Genomic DNA, 14496 nt, shown 5'->3' with positions numbered 1-14496 from the left:
ATTCTTACCATGCCCAACTCAGAACTCTGGGTGACATTTAAACATTTTTTTTTTTTTTTTTAGAGATAGGTCTTGCGTGTTGCCCAGGCTGGAGTGTGGTGTTGTTGTCATAGCTCACTGCAGCCTTCAACTCCTGGGCTCAAGTGATCCACTTATCTCAGCCTCTTGAGTAGCTCGGACTACAGGCATGCACCACCACACCTGGCTAATTTTTATTTTATTTTTTTTGTAGAGATGGGGTCTTACTATGTTGCCCAAGTGGGTCTCGAACTCCTGGCCTCAAGTGATCGTCCCACCTCAGCCTTCCATAGTGCTGTGGTTGTAGGCATGAGATATCATGCTCAGCCACATTTTGCATTTTTGAAGCAGGCTCTGCTGTGTGACTTTGGACAGGTTCCTTTCCCTAGCTGGGCCTCATGCTTTCTACCTGTAAAGTTAAGGGGCTGGTCTAGGTGACTGCTGAGGCCCTTTTAGGCTCTGACTTTTGGGGACTTTCTAGCAGAAGGGGACCTGTCATTGAAAAGTGAGGCCTGCAGCCAGCAGAGCTGGGGTGGAACCCTGACCAAGCAGCTTCCTTGGACCTTGGGAAGGTCTGAACCTTCTGAACCTCTGAAGCATCTCTGTCTATAATGTGGATGGTCACTGTCGGTCTATAGCTTTGCAGCAAGCTAGGAGGCTCAGACACGCCGTGGACACTGAAATGCTTTGTTCAGCCCATCTGTTGTGTCAGCCCAGGCTCTCGAGGACGCTTAGCCCAGTCAGGCAGGCTGGCCTGGGAAACCAGCGGGTGGCAGGGCTCTCTGGGGGAAAGGGGGCCCCAGGGCCTTGGGAGGTACCGTAGGCTCCTGATTGCCTCCTGCTGCAATCCTGCCTGCTAGCCTACTCCCAGCCCCCACTCCAGCCCTGCCCTCTGGCAGCAGAGGCTGCTCAGTCCCCAGGCCACTGTCCCTGCAAGTGACAGCCCTGAGCTCTGGGGGACTTTACCTTCTCCACACACAGAGCTAGGACTTAGTGGGCAGACGGATGGGCAAGGTGAAGGGGGCAGGGGAGGGTGCGGAGGAGCAGAGAAGGAGGGGGGCACAGGCCTCTGCCAGGAGGAGAGAGGAGCCCAGCCCAGGGAAGACCCTGGGCGTGCAGGAATCACAGGGGGGCCCCAACTTGTCACTGGACTGTGAGCCTTTCTGGACCTCCGACTTCCCACCTGTGACATGTGGAGGACCTGCCTTACCCCTTCTTTCCCCAGGGCTGGCGGGGCCTAGGAAAAGACCCCAGACAACAATCAGGGAAACAGTGGATATTTCTCCAAGGGAAGCCAGCATGGGAGTGTCTTGGGGCACAGAGCAGGTTTAAGGAGGGCCAAATCGGCTTTGGGGCCAGATGAGGAGCAAGAAAGAGTCCTTTCTCCTGGCCCAGACCCTACAAAGTCTCTCCTGAAAGCCACAGTCCCTCAAGGAGGCCAGAGCAAATGGAGGGTCTTGGACCCAGTGGGCAACAAGGACTCTTTCCCTCTACTGATGGGTGCACAAATTAGTGGGTCAGAGTTCAAGGAGAAGCAGGATTTTTGCATAGTCTCTAAACATCATCCTTAAGGTATTTATTAATTTCAATGGGAGAGATAGAAACCTTACAGCAGAGAATCCAGCAAACACCACCTCAGCCAAGTGGACAAGGGTAACGTCACCTGCAATAGACACATCAACATACCTGTCCTATATGCCTGATGGGACACACAACATTCCTGTGGTTTCCTTGCCAAAATGCATAACCTCAATCTGATCACGAGAAAATCCCTAACTGAGCGATATTCTACAAAATAATTGATCACCACTCTTCAAAAATGTCAAGATTGTGAAAGACAAGGAAAGACTGAGGAGCTGACGCAGGTTGGCGTCTCCAAGGTGATGTGACAGCTAAATGCAATGTGGAAACCTGAGTTGGATCTCACAACAGAAAAGGAAAGTTTGTGGAAAAACTGGCAGGAAGTCCAATAAAGCCTGTAGCTAATTAATACCATTGTGTCAGTGTTAATTTATTGGTTTTGAGAATTATACACCATTTATGTTCATATTAGGGGAAGCTGAATGAAGGGTACATGTGAACTCTCTGTACTATTTTGTAACGTTTTTGGGAAATCTACAATTATTTAAAAATAAAAAGTTAAAAAATAAAAGCTGTCTTCCGGAGCAGCTTGATATTTTTGAAGAAGCCAGAGAAATCGGGTGGCGGAAAGTATGGACCCAAGACCTGAGAATTCTCGGCCTCCCTGCCGCCCAGTCCCGGCACCCTTAGGTGCTGAGCTAAACCTGTTCCCAGAAGCCTTGCAGATGAGGCCGCCACGTCTTATCTCAACCATCTCCCCACCAAGACTTGGCTACCGCCTCTGCAATGCGGATGGCTCCAACCTGCTAAACAGTGCAGTGGGTTGATAGCGTCCCCCCAAACTCATGTCCACCTGGGACCTTAGAATGTGACCGTATTTGGAAATAGGGTCTTTGCAGACGTAAGTAAGGTAAGGTTCGAGATGAGATCACGCCGGATTGGAGATGGGCACTAAATCCAGGGTTTGTTCTTCTAAGAGACAGGAAAGGACACACAGAGACACAGAGATGAAGGCTGCGTGAATGCAAGGTCAGAGGTTGGAGTGTTGCTGCCACAAGCCAAGGGACTCAGGGGGCTCCTAGACTCTGGTGGAGACAATGAAGCAGTCTCCCCTAGAGTCCTCAGAGGGACTCTGGCCCTGCCAACCCCTCGATCTGGGGTCATAGCCTCCAGAATGGTGACAGAATACATTTCTGTTGTTTTAAGCCACTGATTTGTGGTAACACTGATTTGTGTTACGGCAGCCCCAGGAAACTCATATACATGGTCTGCACTTTTCTTATGTTTGTTCACGTCTTAAGTAATTCAGACGTCTGTCCCCTCTTCCCTTTCAGTCTGGAGGCTCCCTAAAGGCAGGGACAGTCTCTCCCAGGAGACTGGGCTCTGAGAGCAGGGCCATCCTCCCTCTTGACACTGGGCTGTCCCGAGTCCCCTCCTGCCATAGGATGCCACCCCGTAGTGCCCGGCTGGTCGTTGGCACACAATGCAGGCTCTGTGAGGGGCTGCCTGGCCCTGCCTGCGTCACCTGTGTGGGTTGGCACAGGTCTGCCCACTGCTGGGCGGAGCAGAGAGGTGCGTTGACCACAGGGGCCCCGCCTGGGCTCCTCCCTGTCCCCTGACCACTGGGGCAGGCTGGAGGGAGGGTCAGGTGATGGCCCTACACAAAGCCCCTGCCAGGGGTATGGGTGCTCCGTACCCAGCAGTCAGATACCCCCCAACCCATTAACCCCTGCTGCCCCAGAGAGCTGTCCCCTTGAAATGTCAGGAGTAGCAGGCCTGCCCCGCACCAGGGAGGGGACAGGAGTGTGTGTCCTCTGGGTCTCTGCTCCCTGTCTGGCCGGGCCATGTGTAGCTCCTTGGTCACTGAGTCTATTTCTGCAGGAGACAGACCTTGGCCTCAGGCTCCAGTTCGGGTCAGAGTCCTAATCCTGGCTGGGGGAGAAGGTCAGACTTATATTCCACGCTGGGATGCCAGAGTCTGTGAGGGGTGGGGTGGGGAGTGGCCAGAGGCCGGAAGGTCTCTTTTTAAATTGTGTGCATGGGTTTGTCTGTCCTCGGTTCCCTGCCATCTTTACCTTCTGGATTCCCTTTGTTGGGGGTGGGGGGAGGAAGGAGAGTCTTTTGGCTTCCCTTGAACCTACCCTTTGTCCCGGCAGAGGAGGGAGACAGGGGCTGGGGGCACAGAGGAAGCTGGCTCTGGGCTCTACACCCCACTCCTGCTCCGACTCCCTCTGGACGCTGCACTTTTCTCCAGTGAGCAACCCCTGGGCCGCGGCTGTCCCTCCCACCCCCGCTCCCGCCCCGCACCTGCCCACAGCCAACAGCAACATGCCTCCCAACAAAAGCATCTGTCCCTCAGCCAAAATCCCTGCTGCCTCTCGCTGGGGAAATTGCAGGGCTGGGCCAGGGTGGGGGGACCATTCTCTAGAAGGAGATTAGGAGTGTCTGTCAGGGGCGGGGGCAGTGGGTGGGGCCCTGGCTTACTCACATCCTCGAGAGTCCTTGCCGCGGCAGATTTGGGGAGCCCACAGCCTCCAATGTCTATCTCAGCATTGTCTTCTCAACTCCTGAGCCATGACTGGCGGGGCAGAGGCTCCCTGACTTCTGCTTTGGTGACCGCCAAGCTGGGGGTGGGGCTGGGGGAGGGCGCTGCTTCCCTCCGGGAGCAGTTGATCCTAGGACGTGCGTTGGAGCCTCCAGCAGGGGCTGTTGGGGCCTGTCTGGGGAGATAGGATGTGTCAGGCAGCCCCAGACAGGACCACATTCCTCCCGACATGCCTGCCGGGGTCTGAGGAGCGGAGGGCTGACGGGATGGTGGGGTGCGGCAGGGGCCGGGAGGGGTGGCTTTTGGAGGTTGTCAGGGAGGGTGAGGTAGCTGAGGTCTTGATACACAAACCTCTAAAGCAGGACCAAATGGACTCCTGGAAATGTCCCCTGACCTGTGGGGCCCCAAGTGTCAGGGACCCTCATGTCCACTCTGGCTACACCCTGGGCACAGCCCTGCTCCACCCCCGGGAGCCTGAACTCCTCCCAGACCGTCCCTTGGGCCAGCTCCACAAGGGGCTCAAATGAGTGTACCTGGGCCGGTCTTTTCCCCATGCTGGGGCTGCCCTGGGGGTCTGAGAAGTCACCTGTGGCTGGAAGGAAAAAGGCCCCTCTAGGTCTGTTCCAGGGATGATGCTCTGCTCCCTTTGGGGCCAAGATGCTGGACTGCAACGATGCTGACCAGACTTGGTGCCATACTCGGTTTATAAAACCTTTCACATGCGTTGTCGTGTCGGATCCTCAGAGCTGACTGCAGCAGTAGAGTGCTTGGTACTTACTCCCACTTTGCAGATGAGCAAACTGAGGCTCAGAGAAGTACTAAGTCTAAGAACTAAGTCACACAGGTATGAATGGCAGAGCCAGGACTCACCTGGCTCCATGCTCTTTCCTGACGTCTCTGGCTGGGCCCGTGAGGTCACCTGCCCTCGGCCAGCCTGAGCAGCCAGTGCCACAGGCGTGTGGTAGGTGTGAGAGTCTCCTCTTAGGGAGGGTATTAGTTAGGGTCTATGCCCAGGGCTGGGGAGAGCTGCCTGGATTTGCCTTTAATGCGGGTGTCACAGTGGAAGTCTGAGCCACCTGACTGGCTGGGTATGTGGCAGGGATGTGACAGGCCCCTTAGCACAGCCCAGCAGGTCAGCCCTGGGAGGGTCCCCGACACCTTCTTGTCTCCTTTAATAGATGGCAGTGCTGAGAGTGTCGTGTCTGTGCCCAGGTGACCTTGCCATGCAGGTGCTCCTCCAGCCTGCTGTCAGCCCCTGCAGTGGTGGGCTGCCTCTGAGTAGGGGTGAAGGGCCCATCCAGGCAGCGGGGAACTCAGGTCGCCAGGTGTATGGTGCAGAGCCCCTGCTCTCTGTCACCCGGCCTGAGCGGGCTCCCGAGGGCTGCGGCTCCCAGGGCCCGACGGGAAAGTGTAGCCTGCAGGCCCGCACCTCCCTGCGTGAATCACGCCTGGCGGGACAAGAAAGCCCCAAACACCCCAAACAATGAGTTTCCAGTAAAATATGACAGACATGACGAGGCGGAGGAGGGGCGGGATCTGGCTGGGAGTTGGCACCAGCCTGCGGGTGAGGAGAGCCAAGGGGAATGGAAAGTGCCAGGCCCGCCCCTACTCATGAGTATAAAGCGCTCGCATCCTTTTGCCACTTACCTGAGCACCTTTCTCTTCTCTCTGCCAGCTCGCTCGCTCACTCACCTCTCGGCACCATGACCACCTGCAGCCGCCAGTTCACCTCCTCCAGCTCCATGAAGGGCTCTTGTGGCATTGGTGGTGGCTCCAGCCGCATCTCCTCCGTCCTGACTGGAGGGTCCTGCCGGGCCCCCAGCGGCTACGGGGGCCTGTCTGTCTCCTCCTCCCGCTACTCCTCCGGGGGAGCCTGCGGGCTGGGGGGCGGCTATGGTGGCGGCTTCAGCAGCAGCAGCTTTGGGGGTGCCCTGGGTAGCGGCATCGGTGGAGGGTATGGTGGTGGCTTTGGTGGTGGCTTTGGTGGTGGCTTTGGTGGTGGCTTCGGTGGTGGCTTCGGTGGTGGCTTGGGTAGTGGCTTTGGCGGTGGTGACGGGCTCCTGGTGGGCAATGAGAAGGTCACCATGCAGAACCTCAACGACCGCCTGGCCTCCTACCTGGACAAGGTGCGCGCCCTGGAGGAGGCCAACACTGACCTGGAGGTGAAGATCCGCGACTGGTACCAGAGGCAGCGGCCCACCGAGATGAAAGACTACAGCCCCTACTTCAAGACCATTGAGGACCTGAGGAACAAGGTGGGTGGACTGGGCAGCGGGAGGTGCCATTCCACCCACCTAACTCTGGGAACACTAGAAGCCTCAGGCCACTGGCAGCTTTAGATTTCCAAGCAGGGCAGACTCCACCCAGATTTCTTCTTCTGAGGCCTTAGATGCCCCCAGCAGAGCTGGCCAGTGGGAAAATAGTCTGCCTTCCCTGCCTTCTCATGCCCTCTGGTCTCTAGTCCTCTGACCACGTGAGACCAGTGATTCCTACTCTTACTTTTACAGAGGAAGGAGTTGAAGCTTTGGGAGGTGCTGTGACCTGCTGAAGGTCACAGAGCAAATTCATGGCAGAGCTGAGGCAAGAGCCCTTGCGCCCCTCCTTCCAGCTACCCGTTCTCCTGCGCAGGGGAGGAGCGAGGCTGTAACGGGACTAGGCTAGACACCCAAACTGCTCATTAGCTCAGGAGTCTGGGCTGTGGCTGCCGCCGCCCATGAGGCTTGGCACTGGCTGGCCCTTCCCCACAGCCAGGTGGGCATGGAAAACCCACAGAGACCATCTGCATGGCTCCCCGTGCAGCCTGCACAGAAGGAGCCTGGTGGGCTTGTGCCCTTGGACTTGTGCCTTCTCCCTGCTCCCAAGTCACCAGGAGCCCTCCCTGCAGAGCCCGCGTGGCTCCGATGCCTTGTATGGATTCAGGAAACTCGACGATGAGGAAAGGAAGACAGGCTCAGGGTCCTTATTCTTCTCTTATCTTCTTATTCTCCCCCTGTGTCCTCCTTCCCAATCCCCCGTGCCAGTTGGATCTCATCTCTTGGGAAAGTCCCGCCAAGATCCCATGCCCGTGGCCTTGGAAAGGAATGTGCGTGTCTGCAGCCCTGGCTGATGCAGAGAGGACAGTCCCGATCAGGAATGGGGCTAGGGAGCCTTAGGCCATTCCTCTCGCTGTAGGCGGGAACCTGGAAGCCCCGAGACTGTCTTAGGTTTTGCAACAAGTCAATAGGCAGCACTGGGGCCAGAACTCCGGAGCTTTTGATTCTAAGTCCAGGGCTGCTTCGATCCCCTTTGCTGATCATGAATTAGGAAAGTCCCGGTCAAACCTGGACTGCCTGGAGTTTTCCTGCAGGCTACTGTGGCCACGGTTGTGGGAAAGAAGAAGCCTGAGGCAGGTTGCAGTGAAGTCCAGCTCATGGTGTCCCTTTGACAAATGACCCATGCCCTTTCCATCCTGCAGATCCTCACGGCCACCGTGGACAATGCCAATGTCGTCCTGCAGATTGACAATGCCCGTCTGGCTGCTGATGACTTCCGCACCAAGTGAGTTTGCAGTGGGTGGCTCAGAACATTCAGTCTCACCAGAGTGGAGCATTTTTGAAGCAGTGTTTTCCAAATAGAGCTGGAGCCAGGATAGCTACATGAAAACTCCCTGGGGTGCTTGTAAAAAGACAAGAATCTCGGGCTCCACCCTTGGAGTTTGGATTCAGTTATTTGTAGCGGGTTCCCTGGGTGATTCTGATCCACAGCCAGGTCTGGGAACAACCGCTTTAGGGAGAGGTGCCTCCCGCTTGCCCACCTGCCCTTTAAGTGCAGGAGGTAGTCATATTTGGAGGCCGTACACATTCTAGGTTGGCTGAAGCTAGACGTGCACCCACTCCTGCATTCTGCAGCCTGATGAACTGCCCCCAGGAATATTCATATCTGAGCCATCAATGGGCACTGTGTCCAACCACATCATTTCCAAGATTGGCTCCCTAACCCACCCACTGGGTGCCAGCTCTGGGAAGAAACTGCAGGGGGAAGAGAACAAAGCCTTCAGTGTGGCCAGGATGGGTGTCTCATTCCTTTTCTCCTGGGTCATTCCAGGTATGAGACAGAGTTGAACCTGCGCATGAGTGTGGAGGCCGACATCAACGGCCTGCGCCGCGTGCTGGACGAGCTGACCCTGGCCAGAGCCGACCTGGAGATGCAGATCGAGAGCCTGAAGGAGGAGCTGGCCTACATGAAGAAGAACCATGAAGAGGTGAGGGCTACGTGAAAATGCTAGCTTAGAAGAATAGCAGGGAGGCTGGGTGTGGTGGCACATGCCTGTGGTTCCAGCTAGTCAGGAGGCAGAGGTGGGAGGATCACTTCAGCCTGGGAGTTCGAGACCAGCTTGGGCAGCATAGTGAGACCCCATCTCTAAAAAAAAGAAAAATAGCAGAGAGAAGAAATGGAATTGGGAGCGGGAACCCCAGTCAGCTGCCACAGTGAGGCTCCTGACTGTGGACTGTTCTCTGGCTGCACAGGAGATGAACTCCCTGAGAGGCCAGGTGGGCGGAGATGTCAACGTGGAGATGGATGCTGCACCCGGCGTGGACCTGAGCCGCATCCTGAACGAGATGCGTGACCAATACGAGAAGATGGCAGAGAAGAACCGCAAGGATGCCGAGGACTGGTTCTTCACCAAGGTGAGTGTCGTTTGGGGTAGAAGAGACCCAGACTACCTGCCTTCTGGGGCCATTTGGTGTGAATGATGTCCTCTCTTTTTGCAGACAGAGGAGCTGAACCGCGAGGTGGCCACCAACAGCGAGCTGGTGCAGAGTGGCAAGAGCGAGATCTCTGAGCTCCGGCGCACGGTGCAGAACCTGGAGATCGAGCTGCAGTCGCAGCTGAGCATGGTAGGAGCATTGTCAGGAGCACTGCCAGGCACAGGGTGGGTCTGGGACCAGCAGGGAGAGAATGACCACACTCACTGATGCTTGATCCTTGTTCCTTCCCTCGCAGAAAGCATCCCTGGAGAACAGCCTGGAGGAGACCAAAGGCCGCTACTGCATGCAGCTGGCTCAGATCCAGGAGCTGATCAGCAACGTGGAGGAGCAGCTGGCGCAGCTGCGCTGCGAGATGGAGCAGCAGAACCAGGAGTACAAGATCCTGCTGGACGTGAAGACGCGGCTGGAGCAGGAGATCGCCACCTACCGCCGCCTGCTGGAGGGCGAGGACGCCCAGTGAGTGCCCAGCCCTGCCCAGTCCACGTCCCACTGCATGCCTGCTGCCCTGCCCTGAGTCTAACGGTGCTGCCCCTTTCTGTCTTCACAGCCTCTCCTCCTCCCAGTTCTCCTCTGGCTCTCAGTCATCCAGAGATGGTAAGACCTTCATCCTCAGCTCAGCTGGGCTGAGGATGTGTACCCCAGCTGGTCTAGGGCCTTGGCTAGGGGCTTCTTGAGGGCTTGAGCTATAGTGTTCTTACCCAGTGTCCCCTGTGAACCTCCTTGGGTAGAAGAAGCCAATTTCTAAACACTCCTTAGGGCTAGGAGCAGGGGCCTCCACCTTTACCTTCTCCCTGATGTCTGCGGCAGACCCTATGGGTATGTGTCAGCACCAAGGACAGGGCCCTGCATGGCTCGTCCCACCAAGACTAGTCTATTGGATTGATCTGGACTGAGCTTGCAGGTCCGCTCAGTCTGTCTCTGGCCTTTGGAGACCCTAGCTGGAAAGAAATGTGTTGATAGTATCAGTAGTTGGGCAACAGCAGGGTGAAGCCATAATCAGGGGAGACAGCAGCATGGAGACAGTTCAAGTTTTCTTAACTTCTTGGCCTCCCCACTCCTGGTTACTCCATCATCTGCCCACCTCTGGTAACATTCTCTCTCCTCTTTTCCCCAGTGACCTCCTCCAGTCGCCAGATCCGCACCAAGGTCGTGGATGTGCACGATGGCAAGGTGGTGTCCACCCACGAGCAGGTCCTCCGCACCAAGAACTGAGGCTACCCAGCACTGCTCAGGCCTAGGAGGCCCCCTGCATGGACACAGATCTCACCGGGGATCCCCTCTCCTGCCCCCAAGCACGTCACACCTGGACCCTGCTTCGCCCTTTCTCCCTCCTGGCAATGAATACAGCTTCATGATCTGAGTTGCACAATTCTTGCCTCTGCCTGGTCATTGTTAGGAGTGGGGGTGGGGAGGAGGCGGGAGAAGCAACTCTTTGGAGCTCGTCCGAGCACCTGGCTGTGGCCGCTGGGACTGGGAGAAAGGGCTTGGGGGCGGCTTGGGCTCAGGTCTCGATGGATTTCACCATCTCAGAAGACACAGGTAGATGTGTGTACCAGGTCACAAGTGGTGTCTCTAGGTCAAGGGGGAACATTCATTCATTCACTCACTCATTCATATGTTTATTCATTCATTCACCAGATATCGAGTGTCTTTATGTGTCAGGCACTGTGCTAGGTTGAGCACTCTTAACATTTTGTGATGAGGGGTTTCTTGGAGAGTATATTGAAGGATATAGATCTTCTCCCCTGCCCCCCTACTTCCAGATAAGCACACGCACATTTGCATGTAATGTAATTTCATGGAGTTTATGGGTCCCTAAAGCTCCTCCATGGAGGTCCACGATCCCAAGATAAGAACTGAAACTTACATTGTGTTCAAGCCTTACTGACAGTCTTGTCTCCCTCCATCTCACCTACTCTTGTGTCCAGGGCTGGGTCTAATAATTCCTATAACTTAGTTCATCTAGGACAAGTTGATTACCATCTCCCAGCCCCAGTTTCCACTTCTGTAAAATGGGCAATAGTGATAGTACCAACCTTGTGGGCTTGTGAGGATTTGCTGGGAGAATGCATGCAAGGACTCTAGCACAGTGCCTGGCATAGTGCCAGCTCAGGCAGGGTTAGTGATACTGGGTGAACTGCCCCTTGTGTGTGGTGACTAACTGTCCATGATGATGGCATTTTGGGAGGCTCTGGAAATAGACTGGTTTCTCACCCAGGCTCTGCTTTGTATCAGCTCTGACCTTGGAGAATCTGAGTCTGTTTCCTCACTTGTATAGTAAGGAGGATGAACCTTCTTGCTTCTTGGGGTTGATATGAGAATCCAATGAGCAAACGAACCTTAAGAACCAGCGTTGTAGGGGCGTCCCCTTGGTGGGGAGTGTCTTTTCCTCCTTTTGGGGTGCTGGAAAAGGCATGGGAAGGGGAGGAGCCTCACCTGAGTGAGTGGTGAGGATGCCAGAGTTGGGTGGGGCTCACTGCCCCAAGCTAGGAAAGAGTTGGATAGTCCTGTGTCAGTTTTACTAGCTCATTCATTTGGCTGCGGGGAGGAAACTTCTAGGGGGCATCAAGGGTTGGGTTCTGATTGAAGAAGGACTTGGTTTGGGCAAGGGGTCTAAAAGCCTAGGCTTTGGAAGCAGTCAACTCAGGCAGGAGTCCTGGCTCGTACGCTAAACAGCCTTGAAGAGTTTGGGCAAGACACTGAGCCCTGGTGCTTCTTTTACAGGGTGGGGGATGAGCACCTTTCCCACACGCGGCTGTTGCAGGATTGAATGATCTCATCATGCCGGCAATGAGTTTGGTATTGTGCGTGACACACAGTCAGCGCTCTATAAATGGTAGCGTAAGAGAGTGAGTTATTAGGAAAAGGAATGAGGGCTTGCTGGTTTCTGTTTTCCATGCCTCCACCCCAGTAAAGAGAGGACGGCTTTGTGTTCCTGAGACTCTGGGATGTCTTTTTCCCTAAGATTTGTCATCAAGAAGGGTTGCTCTGGGTGGTGCCTGGGTGAGCGCGGGCTTCCTGCGGGTGCAGTGCTGGGGTTTCAGAGGAAAGGGGGCCACATGAGGGAGGAGGAAGGCTTGAGGGGGTTTCCTCAGAGACTGGGAGGTGACAGGTTTGTGGGCTCTGCAGGTGATAGGACCCTAGTGGGGAGGGACTTGTGATTGCCCTCGGGGGGCTGGACCCTGGTCCCAGGGTTCCCAGCTGGGCAACAAGCCTCTTGCTCAAGGGTGGCGTAGAACCTGGGGACTGGTCCACATGTCAGAGGTCACATGGACCTGGACAGAGAGCAGAGCATAGCAACGGTCACCAGTGGGGACTGAAGCCTGCCGTGCTCTGGACGTCACAAGAATCCCCACACACCTCTCTGTACCTTGGAGGTGGTACCCGTTCAAAGTTTCCATCCCCAAAGGGGATCTGCTTTAGAGAAATGGAGAAATGTGAGATTTCTGAGACTTGGGTGCAGTGAGTGAGCTTCCTCTCTGCCCGAGTGGCTGCTGTCACTGTTTGGAAGGAAGGCGAGGGCGAGTTGGGCTTGCTGGAGGGTAGAGAGGGTGGCTGGGGGCAACTTGGCTGGCTCAGAACTGGGAAGGGAGTCAGGCAGGTGGGTTGGAGGTGGTCGCACCCTGTACTCTCAGGCCCAGAGGAGTAGGGCAGACGGGGCAGCTTCCCCCGAGTCTCACATGGACTCCCCTCCTCTGGGAGCCCCCCCACCATGCCTCACTGGGAGGCGTAGAGCCAACATTTGGGTCCTGCCAATGATCAGGGCTCTTGTCCCCAGGGCCTGGCAGCCTTAAGCACCAGACTCCAGACCTGGGCACCAGCTCTGACAATGGTGAGGCTGCCCCCACCCCCCCATCTAAACAATAGAGCAGCAAAGCGACTCGACAGCACCTCCTAGTGGGTGCAGGAGGGGTTGCCTCTCTGAGTCCTGAGGCCGGTCAGGTGACCTCCCTGCCTCGGCCACCCCCAGTGTCATCTGGGAGGCGTGATCCTCTCTCGGCCCTCCCAGAAGGCAGGACCAGGCGGTGCTAGGTGAGCCGCCCAGGTGACGCCTCCAACCTCGTCTTCCCAGGGAGCCTGGCCTGCGCCAGGTCCTACAGACTGAGAGTCGCCAGCCCAGCCTGTGCTCTGCCTTTTCCACACCTGGGGTGGCTTCATTCCTGTTCTGTTCTTGCTCAGGGATGAGATGAAGCTGACAGTCCCCTGGATCAGTGTGTATTTTTCCTCGCTTACTCTAAGGTTTTTGTTTTGTGGGATAGAATTCTCAATCCCCGTTAGTTTTGGGGGATCTTTTTCTTGTGAAATTATCTCAAATGCGACAGGCAGCACGGGAACTTTATAGGCAGCAAGTAGCATATGTCCCTGTGGTTACCTGAAAGGCAAGTGGATCTTTTCCAAGGCCACAGATGACCTGGTTTGGGTGATGAGGCCAACTCAACTATTCCTACAAGAAGCTGTTAGGGGAGGGAGCCCCAGGGAGGCCTGGTGCCGGGGCCAGGGGCCCTGGTGTCCTGGCTGGTCTGCAGGAGGGTCCCTGGCCCACTTCACTGAGCGTGGATGCTGCCACAAAGGGAACAAGGGCATGTTAGTGACTTCCAGGGCGACGGCCCGGCCTCAGGCAGACACAGGGCAGGCAGCAGCTCTGCCTCCACTGCCATGTGCTGAGCCAGGGCTTCCCTGCGGGGCCTCCCTCTGTGATGCGGCCAGCCAGGCCTGGGAAAGGAAGCCTTTGTCCTCTGAAGCCCTCTGGTGAACTGGGGGGTGACTTGGTGTGGGAGAAAGGGCAAAAAGAGACATAGAAAGAGAGAGACAGAAATGCACACAGACCTGAGAGAGAGAGAGAATGTCAGGGAAAGAGAGCATAGTGACTGGGCCTAGGACTGGGCAGGGCGAGCATTCATTCATTCATTCATTCACATATGGTTATCGAAGCTTACTGTTTGCAGGTGTAGGGGAGACAGGGTGAACAAAGAGAGAGACGACAGGAGGAGGAAGGCAGAGAGGGACCCAGAAAGTGTGTGGGGCTTGGGGCAGAGAGGAGGCGCCTTGGGCCCGTGCCCATTGTCACTCCCCCTCACTGGAGGGCAAACCCTGGCTCCACTCCCTCTTGCTCAGCCCTGTGACTGTGGCCAAGACACTTGCCCTCTCTGAGCCTCAATTTTGTCATTGGTACAACAATTTTGAAATTAGTACCTACCTTGTAAAATAGCTGGCAAAGCGTAAATACAACCGTGCAGGCAAAGCAACGAGGGTCTTGCCTGCAACACCGGCGACTCCTTGACGGAAGGAACTGCCATCCTCCAGCATTTGCATGTCCTCCCCAGCCCCTGCCCGCACGGGTCCTGGACCCTAGGGGCTCAGTAGACTAGGGGGAGGGACTAATAATACAGGAGAGAGCCGAGAACCCAGTGGTCTAGACAGTCCATGGGGAATCAGGGAGCAGACAGCGCCACTGACAGGAAGATGTCCCGCCGTGTGTCATACCCACACCAGCAATTTTACAATATTAGCTCTTTTAAGTCTTTCGACGACCTCATGAGGTTGGAACTTTTTTTTGTTTTTTGCTCCCAAATCCTTTGCCTGACTTGACGTCTGCCCTTTAGC

General features: G+C 55.9%; 2 protein-coding genes across 3 annotated transcripts in view; one reads left to right on the top strand and one right to left on the bottom strand.

Annotated features, from left to right (window-relative positions):
* The window catches only part of EIF1 (eukaryotic translation initiation factor 1), a 478792-nt gene that overhangs the window by 78277 nt on the left and 386019 nt on the right, over positions 1–14496 (bottom strand). The window lies entirely within an intron of this gene.
* Positions 5758–14496, top strand: part of LOC105872035 (keratin, type I cytoskeletal 14) — a 133994-nt gene continuing 125255 nt past the window's right edge. The window contains exons 1-8 of one of the 2 annotated variants that reach the window (XM_012765776.3): positions 5762–6399; positions 7599–7681; positions 8228–8384; positions 8650–8811; positions 8896–9021; positions 9128–9348; positions 9440–9486; positions 10007–10261. In XM_012765776.3, the coding sequence (XP_012621230.2) occupies positions 5848–6399; positions 7599–7681; positions 8228–8384; positions 8650–8811; positions 8896–9021; positions 9128–9348; positions 9440–9486; positions 10007–10104 (1446 nt within the window). In that variant the 5' untranslated portion in view covers positions 5762–5847 and the 3' untranslated portion in view covers positions 10105–10261. Of the gene's footprint in view, positions 6400–7598; positions 7682–8227; positions 8385–8649; positions 8812–8895; positions 9022–9127; positions 9349–9439; positions 9487–10006; positions 10262–14496 lie in introns of those variants that run through there. The other variant, XM_075994559.1, reaches the window with a different exon arrangement.

Source organism: Microcebus murinus, chromosome 18 (genome assembly GCF_040939455.1).
Source record: "Microcebus murinus isolate Inina chromosome 18, M.murinus_Inina_mat1.0, whole genome shotgun sequence".
Lineage (NCBI taxonomy): Eukaryota > Metazoa > Chordata > Mammalia > Primates > Cheirogaleidae > Microcebus > Microcebus murinus.
This window is presented reverse-complemented; position numbering and strand designations above follow the sequence as displayed.